This window comes from Natator depressus, chromosome 1, assembly GCF_965152275.1.
Source record: "Natator depressus isolate rNatDep1 chromosome 1, rNatDep2.hap1, whole genome shotgun sequence".
Classification (NCBI taxonomy): Eukaryota; Metazoa; Chordata; order Testudines; family Cheloniidae; genus Natator; species Natator depressus.
Genome location: NC_134234.1, coordinates 182,006,844 through 182,033,373, shown reverse-complemented (window position 1 = coordinate 182,033,373; position 26,530 = coordinate 182,006,844). Strand labels below are relative to the sequence as shown.

The 26,530-nt window shown below is 39.8% G+C and overlaps 1 protein-coding gene and 1 long non-coding RNA gene across 3 annotated transcripts; one reads left to right on the top strand and one right to left on the bottom strand.

Moving 5' to 3' along the window:
* Positions 1-1,332: 1,332 nt before the first annotated feature.
* On the bottom strand, positions 1,333-17,539 carry CHMP2B (charged multivesicular body protein 2B). Its single transcript, XM_074971765.1, has 6 exons — positions 17,387-17,539; positions 11,442-11,533; positions 7,210-7,404; positions 4,519-4,621; positions 2,871-2,977; positions 1,333-2,712 (listed from the first exon to the last, which is right to left on the bottom strand). Exons 1-6 carry the CDS (start codon positions 17,418-17,420, stop codon positions 2,599-2,601), a joined length of 645 nt encoding a protein of 214 aa, XP_074827866.1. The 5' UTR covers positions 17,421-17,539; the 3' UTR covers positions 1,333-2,598.
* LOC141998781 (uncharacterized) lies at positions 17,024-23,381 on the top strand. 2 transcript variants are annotated; one of them, XR_012641924.1, is made up of 4 exons: positions 17,024-17,160; positions 18,400-18,513; positions 20,799-20,929; positions 23,322-23,381. It is a non-coding gene; the product is annotated as an uncharacterized LOC141998781 (long non-coding RNA). The 2 variants fall into 2 exon arrangements; XR_012641923.1 differs by lacking the exon at positions 17,024-17,160 and having other exon boundaries at positions 18,063-18,513.
* The last annotated feature ends 3,149 nt before the right edge of the window (positions 23,382-26,530 follow it).

Below are 26,530 nucleotides of genomic sequence, written 5' to 3'. Positions count from 1 at the left end.
CCTGAGGGTTGAAACACCCACCACCACCTTCCTATCTCTAGGGGTTACTGATCACTCTTGTCTGGTTTCACCCACTTCCAGGCATCCTTCCGAAAATGCTCTTCTGATACCTGATCCTTTAAACCTGAGGGACAAGCAGCTGCTGTCTTTAGGTAGCCATATGCATTTGACTTCTGCTGGCTGCATCTCTCACCAGCCCCCCCTTTTGCAGGTCATAAGTATTTTTGGCTCCTAATATTTCCCTTTGTAAGGCTAAGGTGATGCCTTTTAACAGTTTATATTAAACTTTGTGGTGGGACAGAAGTTCTCCACTAAGCTGCAGCAGGGTGCCTCTACCAATAAAAGATATTACCTCACCCATTTTGTTTGACTAATGATAAAAGCAACTGAGCTTTGAATTAATTCAATAATTTGAGAGATTGTTTTAAACAGTGAAGGAGCATTGTAGACAAATGATTGATGACATATGGGGCACATAGCAATATCAAGCCCAAAGCAAGAAATACTGGTTTTTGCTTTGCCAAAGGACCATTTTCACTGACATTTCCATTGTAATTAAGTGCACAGTTTAATACTTACAGCCATACTCTTTGCTCTGATTGCAGTGAAAATAAATTGGGCAGGGCTGGGTTGTGGGAGGGGGAAGGCGAAACAGTGAAGAGGGGAGTGGGACTAGAGCAGGGTCAGCAGTTTTCAGCTACTTTTTGTTTTTAGCTCAACAAGCCAGTGCTAAGGTTCAGTGTGTACAGAAACCTCCCCAACGCCACTAGCAACAGCAACAATTAATTTTTTCCAAAACTGATGGAATTCACAACTAATATCCCTCCTAAGTGACATCACAAAAGATTATAACATCCATTACTAGATAACTTACATGTAAGACCCCACCATCAGGACAGCCATTGTGGGAATAAAAGCTTTTATTAGATTTTTACAAAATAAATGGTCAAAGAAAATTCACCCCAAATGTCAGGCGTGTGTGTGTGTAGTATGTACACTTGCACATTGCAGATGCATGGTTTGGCCCCATGTTTTCTAGTGAAAACAGCATTCTGTATTTCTACTCCTAGACCTGGGCTCACAAACTGATGATTATAACCTTTATTTCCCTGCTCAGTCCTGCACTGGCAGATGTGACCATAGCAATTCCACTCCGGGCTTGCTTTCCCACTTAGAGACTAAGCGCTCTTTGATTAATGGCTTAAAGCCAGTGCTATTCTATGGACCTGATGATGATACAGATCAAAGACCATGGAAAACCTTAGAATCAGAGCCTGTTCCTATTATACTGTTATCCAAATCACTTGTGTCTAACCGTAACCTTCTACTGTACAATGTGTAATACCCAGCATTTTCTTTTCTTTTTTTTTTTTTTAACCTAAAAGGAGTAATCATAGGTATAAGGCAGCCAAGTCATTCTGATAAGATTTAGATTTCACCTGCCAGTAAGCAATCACATGTACCTTAGTAAACAATGCAGTATCTTTAAGGGGTAAATACTGTTAGGGGATAAGTACTGTAAAATATATACAATGAGATTTCAGGCAGGATTCCTTTTGCAAGTGCTGAAGTCCTTTAGATACGAACTTCAGCATGGACTGCTATCAAGTATAGATAGCACTTCTCAGAATATTTTGTACCTGGCAATAACGGCCTTAACAGTAGTTACTCTACCCTTCAACAATTAATACAATTTTGAAAAATCAGGCGCATATAGCAAGGTTTTATATACACAAAGGCACAACAATTCTGTTGAAGTTAGCTATGTTACAGTACAATACAGTTTAGTCAGTGCCTTTCATGCAAAATATTCACTAAAAATATTTAGTTCAAGCCTCTTCCACTGAAGTTAACAAGAGCTGGATTGCACCCATACCCTTCAGTAAGTAGTACAATTGTCTAAGAATGAATCAAGTCAAATTTACTAAAGACACCTGAAAAACAAAGCTATAATTGCCTACGCTTACTAGAGTATCAAGGTTCTCACTCACCAAAAGAAAAAGGTTATCCCTTTTCAAACTGAAAGCAAGCGTAAAGACAAGATCAAAAAATATTCTAAGAACTTTCCATGTGTAGTGCTTTTATAAACACTCCAAATATTATCCAGAGAAATGCTGTCAACAATCATAGGATGACAATTTCAAAAAAGCTAAACAGATGAAGATCTTATATTATAATTGTTATTTTTCCAAGTCTGCTTGCCAGCTGACATTTTGTAAATTAAAAAAAGCCAGTGCTGCTCAAGCAACTAAACTGTGGGGATAAATCTTGAATGCAACACAGCCCAACTTCAGACTTGGTGTAAATGGATGTACCTGTTTACCTTAGATCTCAAGCCGGTGTTCAAAAAATCCCACATGCAAGTTATCTATTCATGTCATCTGATAAAGTAGTTTTTCAAACAATTTCAGGAATTCAGTGCCACTAATAATGGTTCTCCGGCAAGAAATAAGCCTTTTTTGGTGTGAATCATCTTATTTCTGAAGACTTCAGTTCTCCTTAAAACCAAAGTACATCAGTTGTGTTGAAAAAGTGTACATTTTACATCTGTCTGTAGTTGAATAATTGTTAAAAGGCAGGCTGTGTATTGTCATCAGGCTAATCTACTCCCAAAGCTTTGAGCTGCCGTTCAATCTCTTCATCTGAAATGGTGGTAGTTTTTGATGCTGATGCAGATGGTAAGCCTCTGGCAGCAGATGGTGCTTTGGCCATCTATTAAAGAAACACACAAACTTCACTGAGTAAAACCAATACACACTGTGACAATTTGACTTCTAGCACAGAACTACAAAATGAAAGCTGTTAGGATGACATTTAAAAAAAAAATAGAGGAAGGTATTTGACCCACCCTAAAGAACATTTCTCCATACCTTTCCTGAGATTTCAATTCCAATTTCATCAAGCACTTGGTTCACAATATCCTGGCTTTCCTCTTCTTCATCAGAGCCCTCAAAGATATCATCCAGGGTATCATTAACTAGGAAGGAAAATAAAAACCAGAGCTACATTAGTACAGAAAGATTATTGTTCACAGAATAAATGGGAGAATAACTAAAAACCACTGTTCTTCTACAATCCTAGCATGCAGCAGTAGTATCACTACGTGAGATGGCAAGAGAAAGGAACGTACACTGTGTGCATTTGCAGAACAGCACTGCATCACTTAGCACCACATGCTGGCAACCCAGGAGTGCTCTGCCTACCTCTGCACTTTAAAATCTTGCCCCTGAAGTAGTGCTAACAATTGCACTATGCATTCACGTGCCAGCACTTTACACAGAGGTTTGATTTCACTATTTTTCAGAAAGGATTTAGTTTCAGAATTCTGTGTTACATTTAAAAAGCAAACCAATTAAAAAACCCCTCCACATCCCCCTTAAAGACCTCATTTCTCTCCCTGCCCCCCAATTGCAGAAATCCAACTGAGGGGTTGGTGCATTGATGCCTAGCACCATAGTATAATTTTTAAAATTCTGCTAGTTTCCCCCAGCAGAGGCAATGCAGTGGCAGATTTTAGGATGAGAAGAATGCTGTGTTAACAGTAGCCAGTAGCAAGACCAGTGTGGCATCACTGACACTTACAATTACCAACAAGCTAGTAAGCCAGTGTGGTAAAACAGAGAAAAGGGTGGCTCCTCGTACCCAGTGGGCAGATAGAGTTCCAGGCTGTGTTTGGCTGCTTTGTACCACTATTTTGTCCATTATTGTTTTATATGTACAAGGCAGTTGCTGGAAGGATAGTTCTAAGGACTCCTGCCCTTCTACTCAAAACATTTGACAAGTTCTACATAACCCTGACTGCTGCAAGTGAGAGGCCTTCAACTATTCTCATTTACAGATCAGGGTACACAAATATCTACAGGCAAGCCCAAAACTTTAAATTTAATCCTAAAGCTCAGACATAACTCCAGACTAGATGACAGAGTTGCTTATCTGTATGCCAACACTAAAGCCTTCTTCATTTCTAGAATTCCCATACCCAGTACATATGCTTCTTTGTAAACAAGAGCAAATATATTTAACTACATATTACTGTTGCACTCTAGTCTTTCACCCCTTCTCAAAAAGCAGAAGAGCTTGTGCTACTGCTTCTCTTTCCTTGCACAAGAGCAGTAACTCTCCATGCCACTTGCTCATGCGAAGTTTCTACTATCCATGAAAAACAGAATGCCATGTCTGTTATTCCCCGGGATCTGAATTTCTAATTGTTAGGTTAACAGGATATTCCCTTGATTGAGTCAATTCAAGTAGTAGTGGTAATTACACCTGTTCAACAACTCTCCCACTCAGTGCCTCTCATTTTTACAGGTCTTTCATACAACTATACATGCAGTACTGTCAAATACCCGAAGTAACCATGCCGAACGTGAAATATTTTCCCTTTAATCATTGCTTATTGATAGTAATCTCATGTGTTATTAGTAATATTCAGAAGTGGGATTAAGGTGTGCCTACCTGTTTTAATTGACTGATAGTGTCAATGCTTGCTGAAGTTATTTACTAGAACACATAACTTACTCATTTCCTCAGTCATTTCCATCTTCATGTTTTCCTTCTGGAAGTTCTGCATAGTTTGTAATGTCTTTTGAGGGTCCATCTTCTTGTTAACAGATTGCATTGTCTAACAATATTAGAGAATATTAATCATAAAATTGCACAAATTTGTGTAGTACACTGAATGCGCTAGGCAAAGTTAAGTGATTTCTAGTCTAACAAACCTGGGGCCAGGTTCTGCATTCTTTGCATATGCAGACTCCCACTTTAGTGGGAGCTCTGGGTGCACATGGAATCCCCAGTTGGTCCCTTGTCTGGTAATTAATAAAATCTACTACTCTGACTAGTGCAGAACAACAACAAGCTAGACTTTTTTCTTAATTTAAGGTCACTTTTCTGGCTTGCAGGATGAGCTTGGGGGAGGAGGAGAAAAGTTCCATAATTAGGCAACTAATTGTTATCAGACAGATGGAAATGGCAATGTTTAAAGCAAGTTAAGAACATTCTCATCAATCACCAGTAGGAAGTGGACATGAAGTCATTATGACGTTTCTCCATCTAGGATAAAGTAGTAGCAAGTATGACGTTTCTGATGATGGCAAATGCCAGGGTGTTCAAAAGTTAATAGTACAGGCTGAACACTTGGTATCACTTAGAGAACCTCTGCCACATACTACTAAACCTTAAACATAATATTTTACCAAACTTCATGGCACTGATTACCACAGGTGTGTAAAAAACACATTCACCCAGTATTACTTCCTTTTTGATTCATTAATACAAAGCTATGGTATTTTGCCTCCACAAAGCAGCTTCCATGTCAAACACTAAATTGTGATATGTGCAAAAAATAAAGGAAGTAGCCTCTTTGTAGGAAGTGCTACATACACTTTAGGAACATATGGAAAACTAGTTTAAAAGGATACATTAATAATTGATATCAGTGATATATTAGAAACTTAAAACTGAAGCCTTTAAGGGAAATGTCTGCCTTCATTTCTAATTTTGTTTAAATTGAGAAAAAGCTTTTTGTTCTCCTTTTCCAATTCAAGGGTTGTCAGTGGATATAAATACATTTTTTCTGGGGGGGGGGGGGGGGATATTCTCCAATCATAGAAGTGTGTGCTTTAATTTTATAGACAGATAGTAACAGTAAGTGTCCTATTTACAGATAAATTTATGGACAAGATACTGAAAAATTGCTTACTCATCTCATTTGTTGTGGCAGCTAGACAGTGAGCTGCATCTGATTTTAACTGAATGTTGTATGACTGTAGATCTTGGTATGGGTTAGAGAACACTATGGCTCCAAAATTAAGTCAGTGTTTTTAGTTCTGTATTTTTTACTGCATTAACTGAAAAAGTTGACCATTAGGTGGCCAAAATAACTTAATTCTTCTTCAATTCCCATAATGTTGCATAGCCCACTGACGAACCTGCTTCATTTTTTTTCCAAATCCGTTAAGATCTGTATTTATTGACATTTCTGCTGATTTTGTTCCACCACTGCGATTATACCACTATGTTTGCTTTAAGAAGTTTAATCCAAAACATTCCAAGGATAAAGAGCCCAGAGAGAAGAACACTCAGCTAGGGAGGGATGCGATAGTTCTAAAAAGCAAGATTAACTTCCTCACTTATGTGAAGCTGTTGTATGAATGACGGGCAAGGAGGTCACAGGAGAGAGAAGAGGTGCATGCTAGCATAAACTGTCTTGTTTAACTTGATCATGGAGTCAGCTGTACCATTTCTTGGAGGAAAAAGACCTACTGCACAGCCACAGCTTTAGAGGGTTGAACGGGTTGGTTTTTTTTTTACTTTATTTTTTAAAAACACATTGTTCATAGTGGCCCTTTAAGAGCAAAGTCTTCCTAGCAGCTACTTCCCGCATCAAATCAAATTACAGTGCATTAGTTTTATGAGACAAGAAGCAAAACAATTTAACACAATATCCCTGGTGTATGGAGGATGAAGGTGAAGCAGAATTCTAGCTCACTGAGCCCTTTAGAAGTGTCAGCCAGAAAGTGATGCCTCATTTTCACACAAGTTATAAAGCTAGGTGACATACTGCCTTGATTCTAGAATCAGTCTTCCCTGCTTTGGCTTTATCCACTAGAAGCAGTTACATGACAGACAAAATTTACAGGCAAGACATTGCATAATGAAAAGCTGTTTGTTAGCCTACTGTAATTATCCTCTGTATCAAGACTTACAGGATCCATTTTAATCATTAACCAGACACTAACACTGAACAGCTTTCTGGCCTACGACAAAGATATTCGCAAAAAGAAAAGGAGTACTTGTGGCATCTTAGAGACTAACAAATGTATTTGAGCATAAGCTTTCGTGAGCTACAGCTCACTTCATCGGATGCATATGCGGATACAGACTAACACGGCTGCTACTCTGAAACCTGACAAAGATATTATAAGTCAGCTGTGTGAGAGCCTGCTAGTTTAAATAGCAGATACTGACCAGCAAGATATGAATGGCTAATTTAGTGTTTTTCAAAACACAAATTAGTATTCGTCCTGTAAGCATCATCACTGCTAAATGTAGTATTACACAATACATTTATCTCCAGCTAATTTTTACAAGATAACATTGAACTTGTCAAGACTTTTGCAAGCTACCTATTGTATTTGAGTTTCACTATGAAAAAGTGTCCATGAACATGAATTACATTTAGATATTTATATTGATTTAACTGCTCACTTTTGCTGTGGTTGACATAGCTCCTGCCATCTTCATCTGGGAATTCATCACTTTCGTTTGAGTTGACATGGAGGTAACTTTGGAACTAACAGCATAGGTTCGAGTTTTCTGTTTTCGCAGTTGCACCAGTTGTTTTGCTAGAACCTTGCAGGCTTCTTTGTTACCAGTCTTTGCCATTTTCTTTATTTCCAGTTCCTAGTTTTAGAAAGTAGTTTTTAGATTCACATTAAGTGAACAAGAATTCTATAAAGTTATACAACTAAACATTTTTAATAAATGCTAGATTGGATAAATTAACCACATGTTCACAAACCTCTTCTTTGAGAATGAAGGAATTGACAAATGATACAAGAATATTTCCCTTTCTAGCAGAAGTCTATCGTAAGAAAAAAAAATTAATAGATGACAATACTCTATTACTAAAAGAATAACGTGCATTATACTGTGGGAATGTGCACTTCTCTGACATACCATTTTTTACATAGAGGTAGATATTACTTGTGCATTCTGACATGGAGTCATACATAAAGAGTTAAAGTGTATTTTTATGAGAGATCCTTTAGTTTACAGGCTGATAAATATACACGTTAAGAACTAACGGTGATCAACACCACTGCTAACTCATCTCCTCCTTGGTCTTTCAGGCTATATCTACACAGCAAAGAGGAACCCACAACTGCCCCATGAAGCCAACTTGGGCTCATGGAGCTCTGGCTGTACAGCGGTTTCACTGTTGTGTAGACTTGCAGGCTTGGGCTGGAGCCTGGGCTCTGGGATGCTGTGAGGTGGGAGAATCTAAAGGTATGTCTCCACTCCATCGAAACACATGAGGCTGGCCCATGTTTGTTGACTTGGACTATGGAGCTGTTTAATTGTGGTGTGGATGTTCAGGCTGGAGCCAGAGCTCTGGGACCCCACAAGGGGAGAGGATCTCAGAGTCCAGGCTTCAGCCTGAGCCCCAACATCTACAGCCCTGTACTCTGAGCCTGAGCCAGCTGACATAGGTCAGCTGCAGGTGTTTAACTGCACTGGAGACCTACTCTTAGACCCTCTTCTTGCATTCACCCGCTGCAACCTAGTGGCCACTTAAGCAACAGAGCATACCTGGACAGGTAACTTTCAGAAAAACTTTACCCTTCAGCACCTCTCCTCAAAGATTATGGAGTTTTATTTTCTTGGAAGGCAGATTACATGAAGTAACCTGTGAAACAGTTGAAGTCCAAGCTTTCCCCCACCCCTCGGGATTTAACTCAATTATCTTAGTGCATAATAAATGCAGTGTGCCTTGTCTACACTGCCACAAGCTAATATCACACCCTAAATCCTAGTCTAGGCAAAGCCTATGCCCAGATAACTCTATAACCAATATGGGGAGGGAATACAAGACTAATTAATTTAATGAGGCAAGGAAAGTTTTGCACCCCTGACTCAACAGCTCTTTACAGAACATAATGATCAAATTGATCACTATCATAAAATCCTCATACCAAGTATTTTATTGAAGAGAAAAAAAATAGGGCTTCTCTCTTTAATTTGCCATAATGTTTCTGACTGAACATATACAATTCATATGTCCAATTGTGACAACATTTTCTCCGGGAATAGGCAATAAGTAAAACTGTGTGTAATAACAGCACTGCAGCTGTTGGTGGGAAAGCACCTGCCAGAAAAAGAGAGGTGCTTTACCCTCCCCTGAATGCAACAGATGTCTAAAACAGATGTCTAAAAGGCTGCTATGAAGCATAGCCAGTTGCTCTGTGATAGTAAATAGTGGCCACCAGACTACAGCATATAGACACTGAGGAACCAACAGCAAGAGATACAAAGCTGCAGGAGATGCTCCAAAAACAAATGTTAACTGACTAATTGCTTTGGTTTTACCACTATGGTAGAGACAACATCCTGCGACCATAAGAGATACCTCATGTGTAAGAAAACTATAAATACTGAACTATCGTAGGAAGATAATATTTTGAGACTGGTACATTAGCTTGGCAGAAACTGCTTTGTACAAATCCCTCATTTTTGAGGAAATTAAACTTCATGAGAGATTTGGTAAGAGATGCAATTTTACCAGAGAAAATACAGGTGTGTAAGTGAAGTACATGAGATCAATAGAAAAATATTATGGGTATGAAATGGAATGGTAATCCTGTTTTGGTAGCCTACATATAAGAGATGCGGGCACTTTACAGGGTGCTCAAAATATCACTGAAACTATCATGCTTTTTAAATATAACTCCAATATTATGTGGTTAAGATAAGAGTGACATGGGAATGCATATTTTGGACACAGATTTCCAAATGTTATAATAGCAAATGTTAGCAAGCACCAGTTTTCCCAGTTAAATACAGTAGTTCTGGTAGCCCACAGATCTCATTATAGTATGAAAAGCACACTTTCAAGATGAAACATTATAAACTGTAAATGCCAAGTATTACTAAACTATTAATTACAAACTGAATCTGTGCCAGGGAATCAAGTTGCTATATGGCCGATGTATTCATAATTAACACTAATTGTGAAAGTAAAAGACCAGATTAATCCATAGTCCTTGTATTTATGAAGAAATTTTAAGACAGTCACATCTTTCTCCTACTCAAAATTCAGCAAGTCAACAGTATAGTAAGCAGGATACATTACTGATCAGACATCAAAACTGTCCACACTAGCCAAGTAAAGACAAATATAAAAACAGTAAATAACTGTAACAATGCTATCACAGAGCAACATCTATTTTAAAAAATATTTGTTTTGCCTCTCTATATAAGTAGCAGCAAAAGACCATTGTTACAGGACAATGTTCTGATTCATTGACAATTTCCTGCTCTTTTCAAATGACAAGCGTACCAGGCTTTGAAAATTCAGATTTCTTAGAGTCTGAGCAGCAAGGGTAACAACAGAAGACAGTCTTTCAAAGACTTGTTCTCTTCACCTCTTCCTTCACAAGAGAAAAAAAATACACAGTATATTTCTGGAGCAAGTTACTGACAAGAGTGCATTCAACGCTTCAAGGTGAATTTCTTTATGGAAATCAAGGCACTAAAAGAAATAATGGTAGCTTAACCACTTACACAATCTATCAGACACATCTTAAAGCCCTAGCAAAAGGATAAAATTTCCAAGAATAGTCATCTTTCAGGCGCTTTAATTTTTCTCATGCCAAAACGTATATCCACAAGACATGCCACCATACAAGGCAATGTCTTATTAACCACTACACCTTGGAGTGAACTGTCACAGAATTTTTCCACACAGTTTTTGTGTCATCTATCAAGGCATGTAATTTGACATATACCTCCACCAGTATAGGTATGAGGCGACATAAAACTAAAGGACATGTTCTAACGATCAAGCGTTCAGTGAGGGAGTTATCACAGTTATGTTTAATAAAGTCAGCTGGTTGTAGGGAAATTCTATGAAGACCTTAGGAATAACTACATCCAGGTGACAATGTTAGACTTGTCTTTGTCTACAGTTGCTGTTAAGTCATGTTGTGTTTTGAGATGAACTGTCCTACTGAAGATAAGCCCTAATATTCCCTCTGAAACCCTCACCACTGATGTTCATTTAAATGAGCATCAATGACATATACTAATCCTTCTCACTGCTTTCTAACCCAAGAACTTAGAGCATTGCCTCCAAAGCTCATGGCCCTTGCTATCTATAATGGAAGGGTCATGTCTGGGATAGAATTCCCAACAACTCACATTGGAATGCAAAGCACTAATGCTGGGCTACTGAGTCAACAGTATATTTCCTTGCTGCCAAAGAACTCTGCCAGAAAAATTCATCCATATGGCAACTGATGTTTTAATATTTTAAAACAGGTTATGAAACATTGGCCCAAATTTACCCATGCTGTTGGACAAAAAAGAATCAGGTTATATAATGAAAAACAGCACAGTTTCTGACTCTGCACTTATTAGAGATTCAGGAAGACTAAGGGTATGTCTTCACTAGCAACATTAAAGCACTGCTGTGGCAGCGCTTTAACATGGCTATGTAGTCGCAGCACCAGCACTGGGAGAGAGGTCTCCCAGCACTGTAAAAAAAAAAAACAACCCCACCCCACTATAAGGTAACTAATGTAGATAGTGGGGAAAGTCAGCAAGACTTTGAAGACTATCATTTAGGTATGAGACATTCTCTTGCCATTTATTTAAAATTTCAAACAAACACTTACTTGTGTGTTTTAAAAAGGTATACTAAAATTCTCTGTTCTACTTACCAGCTGTTTTTCCTGTTTCTCCAGGGCTGCTCGATCTCTGGTTATAGTCCTCTGTGTACCTCTTAACTCTCGATTCTGTTCCTTTATTACATCTGGAAAGGAAATATTTATAGTTGGTAAAATAATTCTTCAGACTGAATGCTTAAGAGTATTGAAACATGTAATGAAAATCAGCAATTTATTGGATGATAGAAAACTTCCCTTCATTAATTTGATTTTTTATCATAAGAGTAAAGCATGCATCTCCCACTGGGACTATCAAATATATGCAATGATGTTAGAATATAAATTTACATGTCTGAAATACTGTCTTAAATTTCAACACTATAGGCCAAGTTCTCCTTTTATACCAGTGAAACCTAAGCGGCTTCAATGGAGTTTGTACCAGTGTAACTGAGAGAAGCATTTGGCACAAGTGACTTCTATATTCCATAAACATGTCTCTTTTAATCATGCAGGAAGTGTCAAGAACAACTTCCCCATGCAGAAAAGCATATCTCTAACTCCTATTTCACAGCAATATGAGCCAAGTCCTCCTTATCTCAGCCACCATAGCCAAGCTATCCAGTGGAGAGGTCCGTGAGGTCTGTGATGATAGGGTTGGGTAAAGGAATCCTCCCTTCCCCCGAATAACCATGGGACTGCTCCAGAGCTGCTTCAACAGAGCAATAGCATTGGTTCCTGTTGCACCTTCTCTATAGAGCAGGGAGAAATGGCAGCAGCTTCCATAGATGTGAATCCCCTGGCCCTGTTTACCTCCTTCCTCACTGAGGTGCACAGAGACCACTCCAAAATCCTGCCCTTCCCCATATGCAACATAGCTGCACTTATTCAACTAAAAGTCAAGCCACAAGGGATGTGACACAGAATTGGCTGAAAACTGGTCAAGTCTTTTATCCATTCCTGACACCCTCTTTGAGAGCAGCAATTCTATAAGGTAGTAATCCAACCTAAACAAATATATAGCAGTACTTAAAAGATGTGCCTATAACTTAACCAAAGCTTAACTTAAAATTTAGCTAACATTTTCCCCAGCCATTAGGACAGACAGAAAAGGAACAATGTTTAAGAGCACACCCAAAAATATAGCTTTGCTCCCAGATGTTCAGTGATCCATTTGGGGAAACGTTAGTGGTCTCGCAATCCAATGTCTAGTTTTGGACATGTCTATTCACATAAGCAGCCTTAGAGAAGCTGGGGATGGACTAGGAATGATTGATCACTGAATTACCTCTTACTAGTCTCACCCCTTAGTAGGTGATCTGGGCATAAGAAGATTGATGTACAGTGATGGAATGCAGCAGCTTGCACTGCTTTTACACATTCTGTACCTGTTTTGAGGAGAAAGGAATTCCATTTCCAAAACTGTTAAGCCAGCAGCTTTAATTCTAAATATTACTTGAAAAGAAAAATTAAAGGAATTTAACAGGTGAGTATGTCTGCAACTGTGGCACCAATGGGGGTTGAGGTTTGAGAAAGCCCACTAAGCACCTCTTAGGGTTTCTCTGACTACTGTGACACTTATACTTGGGAGACATACAGGCCTTCTAGGATCTGGTCAACTGACTCAGGTGAGCCCTAATGCTGAGTGCCTGTCTGTTAAGATCCCCTTCTACGTATCTAAATGTAACACAAAGGGAAAATGGAGAAGTGCCCCTTTTCCCTTGTCTTGCTAGGATTTTTTTTCTTAATGTATTTAAACTAGACTACCTTTAAGTTGAAGTTGATTTTGAGTACATATCAGTAATTTAAGAATCTTTACAAGCATATAGTTAACAAAAACAAGGAATTGGGGATAAAGGTTAAACTTAGTAAACACCCCTCATATCTGCAAGTATAGAAATTTAGCACTGAACTACAAAAACTACTTTTTCAATACTCTGTCAACAATCTCCTTAGACTATCAGAAACTAACATCCATCCACAAAATGCCCTTTTGTCATATCAACTACCACAAAAACTAGAATGTTTTACCCCTAATCAACAATAGGTGTGCCAAGGTAGTATTGAATATCTATACAGATTTTTATACCATCCTCTCGCCATAGTACCTGAGCACCTTCCAGTAGGATGGGCACTTTCAGTAGTAAAGTGCCACACACAACAAAATAAAAGCCTATTTTTACACATTCAAAGTTAGACAAACAACATACTTCAGTCAATCTTACCCACTCATCATTAAAAGCCCAATCCTGTGAGGTGCTGCAGGTACTCCACAATGAGTGCCTCACTAGTTTGGGTCTTATGATTCCATCTGCCAACAGATTATCAAAATGTGATTCGTCATGGAACTACTTCATCGTCATATACAAGCTCCCTAAGCCCAGATCATGAAATTTTAGCATGGGCATACAGAAATCAAAGGTTAGCATTATAACAAAACATCACACTTAATATGAGACATTTAGGAAACAAATATGAACAATGCTCTATTGATGACATTTGTATACTGCCCCTGCAAAGAACAGAAAATGACATCTGAGGGCAGAGACAGTACCTTAACTACCTTCCTTACAGGATAATGCAAATTGCTTTCACTCGGTGCAAGAGACCAGTTTCTTCATACTATTGTTTATGTAGAAGCCTTATGGAATTTACTTGATAAAGTGTAAATATTAAAAGCAATGTATGATATAGAACCCGTCATTTCAGCTTCCATTAAAGATTTGTCTTCATTTGTTAGGCTGTATAGGTCTTACAGTGAATATTAAAATCTACAGAGGGATTTATTCCTAAAGCAGAACTCCTTTTCCACTGTTGGAGGGACAAATAGCTCTCCTGGGTATAGGCTGCATACTCAAAGCAGCCTCCCATATTGCTCTAATTTTGCAGAATTCTAAAGAGTAAAAAAGTCAGCAGGTACTGGAGTTTAATGCTATTGGGTTTCCTAACAGAGAAAAAAAGTGCTTGAATATGAACCGAGAGTCACAAGAGTTAAATTTGCATACCTAACATACTACAGTGTATTACTCGAATGATGTAACTACCAATGGCAGTTGATTTTTGGTGTGGTAAGAAGGCTTCTTCTAGTCTATTTTATAAGAATTAGATTTATATGTTTAACTGATTTAGCACTGTAAGACATGCAAACAAGTTTGGATTTGAAAACAGATTAAAAAATGATGCCCCTTTACAAGACTTTTAATCTGATTTAATCCCATAATAAATATAAAATTTGTTGTTTCAAACTCAAACCTTTAAACGTAACAAAATAAAAGATGAATAAGTTATTGAAAGTTGTGCTGTGATGAGAAATCAGGAACCCTTTTCAGGTTTATATTGTAAAGACAGGGCAACCTCCATCTATTAAAAAAGTCTGTTTAAAACAGTCTGAAAAGGAAATAATGTTCCCATAATTAAGACTACATCATGATTTTGTATTCCACAAAAGCAGACTAATACTTGTACGCTTCTATTTTCCTCATTTACTTGGGTAACAAGTGAAATGCAATCTAGACATGCTCAATTACTGTCAGATGACTAAAGCATGAATAATAAGCAGAAACTGCAGCCATAGTCTTCATTTTAAAGCATACATCAATCTTTCTGGAAAAAGAAGAGTAGCAATTCAGATTCTTCCTTCCCAGATGTGCGAAGACACTGCAAGCCATCTAAGTCTGAAATTATTTCAGCAGTAATAGGTTCCAACAAAATATTTTAATGGAGTCTTAAGAGGAACACACGCTGCACAAAAAGCTCATGCTCAATAATTGTTTTAAGCCTAAGGAGTAATTATCGGAAAAGAAAAGTGATCTTGAAAGGGGCCATTTTAGTCATGTTACTGCTCCCAAGACCCCACAAGTAACATTTTCAAGAAACACTTTACAATGGACATTGGAGTAGACAGCCAATATATGAAAATAAAGCCTGACAAATAAAAACAATGTATTTTGGCCCAGCAGAGAAACAACGGAAGCAATTCAAGAGACAAGCATCAAGCATGAGCTCTATCAAAAAGACTTTAAAAAGAAGACTTTGCTGGGGGGTGTGGTGGGAGGGGAGATTTAAAATTTAACTACACTATATATAGTTCAGTTTAAGAACACTGAGAAGAAATAGTAATGCAAATATATTTATGTATGAGACTAGCATTGATGTTTTACTCTACAGAAAATATTCCCTTTTGTTAGAAAACTTGCAGAGTAGAAACTGAACCCAAATATAATAAAGGCACTAGCATTTTAAACAAGTTAGAAGCCGGGGAAAAAGTCAGGAGATTCATTTTCTTTATATTTCTTCTACCACAGGAGATTCTCAGCTACTTTAAAAGAACTACAGCAATAGACGATCCATGGTAACTAGCATTAAACTAACTAGAGGCACTTTCATTTGTTTCTGCAAATGAAGGAGAATCCAATAGAAAAATGAGAGCTTGTAACAGCAAAGTGTCACAGAGGAATAAAACAAAGGGTGAGGTCCTTGGCCCTGCTCCAGAAGCACAAAAGGGATTAAAAGATTGTAAACAGCAGGAACTCCCCCTTCTTGCATATAGAGATCACCAGGTAGCATAAAGGGACAATTCTATACCACCTGCTCATATCACCTTCATGCCCAATGTATGGTGCATTCCATAGACATGTTTGAGGCACTTTCCATTCCTGAAACCCTAGGCTGGCAACTGTCCCAAGGGGACTGAACTGGCCCTCAGGATCAAAGCAAATAAAAAGGTGGCAAAACTCACTTCTGCCCTCCTTCCTGCTCTGTGCCCAAAATCTCTTCCAGACAAGAAATGGAAAATAGTAATCTTTGCTTGATGAAATACAATTGGCTGATACACAAAGCATCACGTTTTGTGGCCTGTTTTAGAGTAAGATTCTACATGGTTTGCTCAGTGAATGTATTGCATAATCAGTTTCAAAACTCTTGCTGATAACAGACAAGCAACTCTCCATCAGCTAAGCCCACCTGCTTACTGGAGAATGTATGATGGTGCAAGAAATGTTCTTACAAGGGGAGTTAAGCTGCCCTTTTTAAATTAATGTATTAAAAAGGACACGTTCTTATTTCTGCACTGGGTTCAATAGTTAGAAAAACTTACCCCCCAAATAGCAAGATTAACACTTTAAATCTATATATACAAACAACAGACAGTAAATGGTGATTTGATAACTACAGAACACCAAGACCTCACAGCTAGACACCACTGAATCTGTAGCAATGTTTATCTGCTCTTCTCTTCACCAAACAAACAGAAAAGTGTTCTCAGAGAACAGAGCAACTTGTTTCCATGGCTCTGCTGATTGTTTAAGTTAGAGGTATTTTTGTATCACTTTGAACAACTAAATATATATTTGGTTAAAAAAGACAAAAAACAAAACCCCAACCCCCCTCCCCCAAACAGGGTTCGCTTTAGGTTCGACTTAACTATTATCTCGAGGCACCATCTTTAAGAGTCACCCCATGCAAACATACCCCCAACGCTGCAGAGAGCAAAAAAAAGTTCCACTTTTATTACAGACTTCCTTCCCCGTGTAGCTGACTTATCAGCGGTCCCTGACGCTTTCAGTACGTGGGGAGGGTACGTGTGTGTGTGTGTGTGTGTGTCTCTCTCTCTCACACTCACTCACTCTCTCTCTCTCTCACACACACACACACACACACGGCTTTAGATGAGTCACTCCCGGTGCACCTCCCTCGCCCTTGTTTTCCGACCAGCCCGGCCCCGTTCTGCTCCGACACACACCCGGGACCGAGTCCGTGGGACCCCGGCCCGGGACGGGTGCGTGCAGGGGACTCGCCCACCCCGGGAGCAGACACAGGGAGCCCGCGGGCGGAGGGAGGCTCCGCTGGAAGCGGCCCCCGGGGCGAGCTCCGGCCCGCAGGAACAAGGCCCCCTCCTGACCCGGAGGGAAACGAGAGGCGGCCAGACAGACCGACCCTGGACACAAGGCCCGAGAGCCGGACGCTGACCCCGGCGCCCCTCAGACCGACCCGCCCCCGCTCACCATCCACCGTCTTCTTCTTGAAGAGCGAGGCCATGGCGGCGGCGGCGGCGAGCGCAGGCCGCGGGCAGCGAGAGCCGGACTCGGAGCCGCCAGAGCCCCCGCGCCGCACCCGGCGCCGCGCGTCCTTCCTGCTTCTCCCGTGACCGCCGGCAGGCGGGCGCGGCCCCGGCGCAGAGACCCGCCCCGCCGGCTCCGGCTCCGCCTCCAGGCCTGGGGAGGGAGCGCCCCGCCCGCAGCCGCGCCCGTTGGTTCCTCGGCCCGCCCAGCGTCCTCCTCCCGATCCCCTCCCCCAGCGCCCTCGCTCCCCCTCGCCTCCCTTCCCCTGCCCCCGCAGCTCGCCCCAACTCCCTGCCCTCCCCCCACGCCCCCTCCCGCCTCCCTCCTCTCCTTCCTAACTCCTTTTCCCTCCTGCCCTCCCCCAAATGACCCCCACCACCAGGCTTCACCCCTCGGTTTACACTGTCCGTCCCCCCCCCCCCTTTGGTGCTGAATAAAGCTTCTTGCCAACAGGAGAGCCTGCAAACCCGCTGGGGCAGAGCAGAGGGTTATAGGGGGCAGAACAGCAGCCAGGCATGTTGGGAAAGGACAGGTGCTGCTGGATCACTGGGGGGGGTGAAGCACTGATCCCAGCTGAGCAGCCCCGGGTGATGAGCAGCCCAGTGTAAATGTTAGGGAGGGGGGTGCACTAGCGCCGGGCAGGATGGGCACAAGGGCGCAGGAGGAGTCAGTGACACAAACCAGGTTCTGTCTGATCAGCCAGACCCCAGAGGAAAATGCAGCCTGCCGTTCCCATAACAGTGGTCCCCTGCTCAAACAAAGGAGGTGTGTCTCGAACTCAGACATTAGAGCTGGGTCTGTAACCAGAGGATGGCCTCTGTATCAAGGGAGGCTAGGGAGGTGCAACTTTTTCAGTCACATATGTGGGGTGTTGGGAGGACTCTCATGTAGAAACCCCTTGGTGGCTGAGACTTATGCCTGGGAGAGGCAGCAATCTGATTTACTTTGTTAAATAGGGAGAAGATGGAAGATGTGGGAGCCCCACTGGCAAGAGGTGGGTGAAGCAGTTGGAACACTCTGGTGCAGTAAAGGAAGGATGGAGAATTGAAGAGGCTGAGACTTGCCCCTGGGTAATTTTAGAACTATCACTAAAATTATCAAGCACTACTCTCTCCTTAACACAGGGTTGCCACCCATCCCGATATTTTCTAGCATCATCTCAACTTTTGAATGGAGTCATCCTGTGACCCACAAAAACAGCTTTCTGGACCTTCATGGGTCCCTAAATCATTTCAGGGTTGGGAAAAAGGTCCCATGTCTAAATCTCTCACAGTACTAAAAAGGGGAGAGTGCTTCTCGACTGTAATGACATTGTGCTGCAAAATGAAGTCTTGAGGCACCATCACACTTCTTATTGACTTCTTGATTTAAACCTTAGAGTTACATTTTCTTTTAACACATTCCATTATTTCTCTCTCTCTCAGAAATGGTCCTGGTTGTCTTGGGACCTATTTGAATAATGAAAACACAAATCTTGTACTTTGTGGATTTTCACATTTTACATGTTATAGATTTCTGTCTGTATACCTTTTCAATGGGTTTAGCTGTGTACAATTCAAAAAAGAGTTGCAAATTTGAGATATTGTCATGTATAAAGCTTTCATGTGTATGATTTATAAACTCCTTACCTACAATGTTGGCATATAGATCATACTCTAAGGTAATAAGATGTAACATCATATGAATATTAAATAAATGGAAGAAACAAACAAACTTAAAAGTCTGAAATCTTTACAAACACAAGGTAATTTTAGTTACTTTGTTCCTAGACATTGCCACACTTAAGATATTTACTAATTTTCTGAGATGAACTCCTATTTGAGGATCATACATACTGCAAGATATAAAATAAATGAGTATGGAGTACTTAGTAACAATGTTCTTGTTTTTCAGTGACAATTCACATCCATAATTCTTAATAACCTAGCGCATGATGTAGGATTAGTGTTCATCATGGACAAGCATCTCAGTATGTGACATAAAAGTAAAGGATCTTGGAGCTACTGTACAGGCTGCTAAGCTATTGATCTGAATAATAGCATGAATATACCTTCATTCCTGATTTTTTTAAAAAAAATAGTGGTTTCTTCATAGCCTTCGAAACAAGAAACATATTGTCATAATGCCGCAGTGAATTCCATCACTAGATCCAAACTTGCACTGAAAGAGATTTATAATTCATTTTCTAATTTTCTGTTTTCTAATAGCATAATCAAACAGACCTGCATAACCTTGCATGGAAATAATTTTTCTATTGCAACTTCACATTTTAATCACATCCTAACAATACACATGGATGAAGGTAGACATGCAATTTACTTTATGAAATATGTTTAATTTCCTGGAAATAATTTTTTTATTACAACTGACAAGTTTTCATTGTTCTTCACATGTCCAGGCCTTTTATCAGTACACTACAAAGTATCTTTAACAGTTTCCAGTAGGCTAGGGTTTCGATTGTGTGTAATGTCATAATTTCCTTGGACAATTAGGGCTACACGATGAGGGGTAAAATGGATCATCCAGTATACGTCCACATTTCAATTTTCTTGCTCAACCCCTGCTAATATCCTTCCAATACTTAGAGTGGAAGCAGAGATACAGGAGTTTTTCACTAAGTGTTTATCTGTATTTGCATGCTGGTTATGAGAGACAACAAAAATAACTAACCAGTATATTGGGCCTGAAAGAAAAAACAGAATTTGATTTCAAATTTTCACATCACTATAAGGAGTAAAACCAATACCTAGGTTTTGAACACTCGAGGATTAGGGGGGCTCATAACTTGGATTCAAATCCACATTTCCTGTTTGGATTCAGTGTTCAAATTTCTCCAATACATCAACAGCGAACCAGTTACTTTCTCTCCTTTTTTTTTTATTGACATTCATCTGTCTACACAGTTGGGTTCTCTGCAGCTGTGTATCTTTATCACTGGGTATTTTTAAACTAAACAAATTAGCTAAAGGAAAAAGGCAGGCAAACAATATTTCTTCGGCACAATGGTTCTATTGTCCTGCTGTGCTAAGGTGAAGAAAGAGGCTTTAGGATTCTTGAGGTGGCTGCAATGTTTAAAGTATCTATGCGTAACCACTGATTTATTCATGCCACAAGCCTATGTGGTAGTATGTTGTCACATGCTTTGTTGACATGTATGGAATCTAGATATAAGGAACACAAATAATCGATTTAAAACACCACCTCCATTTTGTAAATCTAGGCCCCAGTTCAACAAAGCACTTAAGTATGTGGTTAACATTAAGGGGTAACTGCTCATTCAGTGCTTTATGGTAAGAAATCACACAGTTATATGCTAAATTCTTGGGTTTTATGTTTGTTTTTGTTTTTCTTTTAGGAATATTGTATCCATGCTAAAGGACTTATTTGAAGACCCCAGAACTGGATCAGAAGCTTTCTCAGCCCTCACATGAAGGTGTAATTGTGTTGACTCTCACACAAAGAGAACATTTCTTCCATCTTTGTGAGGTATTTGAGTTAAATAGTTATTAATAAAAACTAAAGTTTTAAACTATCTGACTAAAATTTATTTCCGCACTCAGTAGCTCACCTTTTATTTTCTTGTTATACCATAAACAAGACCTGAATTTGTAATGTAAAAACAAGCAGGAGGAGGGGGAAAAAAATCCAAACCCAAAACATGTTAAAGATTTCTTTATAAATCATAAAGACAAAAAAGGATACTTTCACCCTCTCCTTGCCCATTGAAGGTCACCTTTAAAGCCACTCAGAGAGCAATAACTCACCCGATGGCTCTATATCTGAGTTTCAGGAAAAGAGAAAGCAGAGATTGCTTATTATTCTTAATTATTGGGTGCAAGGTAAAAATAAGTCACACAAACTGGTTTGGGAAGATGATGCAATATCCACATGCTAATTTGAGACTGAACACTTGTGAATCAGCCTATTATAAAAAGAGGGTGGTGGCTGAGAAAGGCAGAGACTTTGCTGGCCGTTGAGCCCACAGACATAAGAAAACTAGAGAAGGAAGAGATAAAGAGGTGAGCAAGCAGAAAATCAGGGGCAGCTGAATGAAAGAAAAGGTTAGAGAGTGAAATAAATATATTATTATGTATTATTTATACAGTGCCTGAAGAGTCAAGTGAAGAAATAAAAAGACGTGGTCCATGTCCCAAATAGCTTACAGCCCAAGTCACTAAGCCTGCAAATACTTATGTATGTGCTTACTTTGCTACCATGAGTAGTCTAACTGCAAGTGGTAATACAGTTAAGCACTTGCACGTTTGCGGGATTGTAGTCTAATGATGTTTAGGGCTCCATAACTGGTGATAACAAACAGTGGCAGGTTGGGAGGGGGAGAGAGAAAGGAAAGGGAAGACAGAGTGTTACAGTGATATGTGGTCAGGCCCCAGTTCAGCAAAACACTTAAGAATGTGCTTATTTTTATGTGCTTATTTTTAACTGCTTTTGCTCAATAATGTACTTAGGCGTGTGCTAAAAAGTTAAGCACATGCTTAGGTGCTTTGCTGAACTGGGGCCTATGTGACTGTCTGGATGAGGTTTAACCATTGTTTAATTTATTTATTTACTTTAAGATGGAGTGGGTGTTCCAGAGTGGGGAGGAGCTGGGAATAAATGTAGAGGGGCTAAAGTTTGGGGGATTGGAAGGAGTTGGGGAGGAGAATGTAGGTATGTTTGAGTGTCAGGATGAAGACGGCGGGGTCAGCACCACGTTGGAAGAGAAATCAGGGGAGGCTCAGGGAGAGTTGAAGATTTGTGAGAGGGAGAAAAGGATGAGAAATTAGGGAGGATGGGAAGAGAGGGTTAACAAGAGCAGAAGAGGAGAGATAAAAGGAGTGAAGGGGAGATGATGGAAGGGAAAGGGGTGTAAAGGAAACAAGAAATAGTGTGTGGGGCTGTCACAGATAAGCAATGCTGAGGCCACCAACTGCCAGAGTTCTGAAGTTTCTCTTGCCCTGGCCTTATGCAATCCTTATTAACTTCATTCAAATTCAGTGCCCATTGACCTTGAACTTGGTGAAATGGGGCCCCACAAGAAGGCCGTGATGTCATTTGCAGGCTCAGGGCCTGTAGAGCAGCATGTGGATACAACATCTAATAGCTTTATTTAATTAATTTAATACTAATTAGTTTAACATTTACATTTGAAAGAAGGGGAACTGTTAGGAGACCTCACCTTAAAGATAGATCACTGAATTTATTTAACGGAAAAATACCAAAGTCTTGTCACTAACATAATACTGACTGCTTGCTTGGTATTGTTTCAAAGCTTCCCCTACTTTGCTTAAAATTAAGTAAACTGGCTCCCATCTGTCTTCTAAGAACTCAAATAGTGTTGTGAACAGTTCATCACCTTCTCATCTTACAGATTGGACAGCTTCCCAGAAAAGAAATTTACAGTGTCTAAGAACTGATGAAAGCTCATAGGAACTGAAAGCTACCAAAGAAAGAAAATATTTAGTCAAATGTTAGGGTCACCAAATACTCAGACATTAACCCATTCTTAAAAAGTAAACTTAAATTGGAAAGATAAATACTTAGGATCACAGGACCTGGTTCTTTTCTTACTCCCACTGATGTCACACAGGAGTAACAGCAATGTAAAACCAGCATGAGATGGGATTTGGGCCAATAATCTGGAGTTCATTTATTTGGAAATTACATAGAATTTCAAACTAATTTTGGTGTATCTGAAAAATAGTATTTTAAATGATTGTTATAGTAATTTAAAGAGACACGGTAAGGTTGTTGAGCTTGAAATTTGATTGTTTTATTGACATCTATTAGCAAGTCAATGGAATTTATTAAATGTGTGTGTGTGTGTACTGTAGGTATTTGGGATAAATGCTTAATTGCTCCTTTTTTTCTTTCTAAAAAGGAATCACAGACATGAGTCCAACATTTATTAGCAGCCTTACAATAACAAAGCAAGATGTGCAGAATGGAGGGGAATAAAAATTTGGATAAAGAAGCATATTTAATTTTTTAAAAATTGTTTTCAGTGAATGCAATACTTGTGATAGTTACTGATTTGACATCTGTGGAGACTGAAGTCTTCTCTTTATACACAGCCAGTTGTGATTGTGTTTTCTGTAATGTGGACATGTGTCCACTAGAAACTGGTGTGAGACCCACTAAATTCACTTGAAATTCCGAGTGAGTACAAAAGTGGTCTTTAAGACAAAGATGAAAAATACCTTGATGGTTTAATACAGGTATTTCAGTTAATGTGGTCTGTCAACAATGCTCTGTGATTTCTAGTTTTTTTAATGTATCACTCCCCTGTTCATTTGGGCCTCACTTCTGCAAATCTTTATGCATTTGAGTAGGTCTGTTGAACTCATTGGACTATTCAATTGCATAGAGTTACTCATGTGTATAAGTCTCTGCAGGAATGAGATCTTGGTTTCAAAAGTCTGCCAACAGCTTTCCTTCATGAAAAAATAATATTTTCTCATTGTTTATGGTATGGCTTTATAAACAGTTTAACAGCCCAGTCCACTGTGTAATAGTTTATTTTAATACTCGCCTCTTTTAATATTAATAAGAAAGAGAAACTCTCAGGTTGTAAAGTGCACTTTCTGTAACCTTCAATTTGATTACAAGTTTCTTCCATTCTAAAAGAGTAAAAAGAAGAAAAATCCTTTTGAAAGCACTCCATTGTTCTGAACAAGGAGATTTAGTTTACCTTCAGCAACCAGGTACAGTAGGAAATCATATTTCTGTAGGGCATTTATAAAATCAAGGGTTATATTTTTAAAGGCATTTACTTGCAAACACTGTCTTTAAATGACTTTGCCCAAGGAGAAATGTAAATCAAGGGTATCACCTAAATAGGCAAATGCTGTTATATTTTATCACAAGCTTCAAGAACTCCTTAAGGCATCAAGTTTAAAAAAAGAGAGTGAGATTATGTGGGGGATATTTATTATTATAAACTGCAAAGTCAACAGGGACTGCTGCTAAATGCTCTTACAATCATAATAGCCTATCTTGTGTTAATTCTAGCCTGAAGCTCCACGACTCTTTATGTGCAGAGATAATGGGGGGTAAAACTACATATTTTTGGTTGAGCTGCAGATTCTTCCCAACCATGTCAAACAAATTAAGCAGCCTTGCAAACTAAAAATGGTTTGGGCATTGAAGAATTCCCAGCAATAATATGCAAGAGTTATTACCCCTGGTAGATAGCCGATGCTGTATTTTATGGTTGATAGTAGTTGTTTTGATTGAATATTGCCTCTGTAAATTGCTTGCAAATAATCTGCTTTCAACCTCAAACTTTACAGTCCAAAGAAAACTTTGTTTCATATAATTCTTATTGTTTATACTCTCTCTCCCTCTCTCTGTCTATGTGTGTGTGTGAAACATATATTGAATATATAGTTAGGCCTGGCAGAATTTAATTTTTATTTTTTTAATGGATAGTATTGTTTATTTTTCAGCATTTTTTTCTTTACATTTTCAGTTATGAGAAATTACGGGGGGGTCAGATAATAATTATTTAATGGTAGTAGATATTGAGATTCAAAAAGTTAAAGCTTTGTAACTGTTAAAACACAATTTGTCACCATGATATGTCAAAATATTTAAAGTAAATATTCTTAAACCAAAATCTAAGTTATCAAGCAGCATTTTTCTTATTTTGACTATCTGTAAATTTCAATTATTTTTGATGGAAATATTTTTTGTCAGTTTGTTTGCATACAGTGAAATCGACATTTGCTGACATTTACCGATAAAAATCTTATCCTTCCAAACCTATGTATAGTGTGTGTGTATTCCAAGACAAAAGCTATATTAAGGGGGATGGGGTGAAATGGGGTATCTGCATTTACCCTGAGCTCCTCCAATCCTTGGGGAGGGTTAACTGATCACTCCTACAGCTGCCCTTCCTGGAGCAAGGGCTGGAAATAGGAGAGAGGACCCGGGACTTTGAGAATGTGCACTGACTCTGGTGGAGCCTGAATGGTGGAAAGAAAGGGAGAGATGTGTGTGACTGGAACTTGAATCCTTTTCCTAAGTGACCAACTCTGGTCCCTTCATCACCACAGGCAAGAAAGGGCCATCCCAGAGGCCAGGCCAGGCCAGGTTCATGTTATATTTAGGGAGACCAGATAGCAAATGTGAAAAGTAGGGACAGAGGGTGGGGGATAATAGGGGCCTATATAAGACAAAGCCCTGAATATCGGGACTGTCCCTATCAAATTGGGACATCTGGTCACCCTAGTTATATTCCTCAGAATAGGTCCTACTACCTCTCAGAGAAGGGCCACTGGAAGGGCCAGAGTCAGGGACCGTCCCCCTCCACTGCACCTGTGAGACCCCCACCTGGCATAGCCCAACACATGGGAAATAAAGCTCCCTGGGGCCTGGGCTCTGGTGGGAGTGCAAGCACAGGACACAGGGAAGGAGGGGAGTAGCAGCAAACCTGAGTTACAACCACTGTGAGGTATGGCAGCAGCTCCCATCACCAGCCTTCAGGTTTCTCCTCTGTGATGCTTAGGCTGAGCATCAATGATCCTGCCCACAATGGGAGCACATGCCCGCTGCTTCCAACAGCTGTCCCCCGCATGGGATTTCAGTGTGATCCAACACAGTGGTTCTAACACATGCAGGTATTCCAAGGGCACCCTCTCTCAGCATGTGACATCATACACCAGCATGTGAGGGGCAGGACTAATGGGGGGTTTCAAGAGACTGACCAAGTCTCCTGGTATGTCAGGGAGACTCCCATTTTCAAGAAAAAATTCCAGACTCCTGATTTAATAATGTTATCTCCCACCATAGCAATGCTTCCTTTCCTGCTCTGCCTAGCAACTCCAATCCCTTTCTTTGCTGTCTATTCTTTGGCTGGGATGGAGGAGTGGGGATGTGCTACATGTCCTGTTTGTTGAATTTGTTAGCACACACACCTGGCCCATGCAGCTAGTCCTGCCCCTAGCACCAGATGTGCCTATGCACTGGCTATTCTTTCTGTCTCCCTCCTGCTCTGCTGCGGCTGGGTGAGGGAGGGGGAAGTTGATAGGCTTCCAAGTGGTGCTGAGCATCTCCTTGCTGCTCCCGGCCAGGACCGTGGTTGCTGTG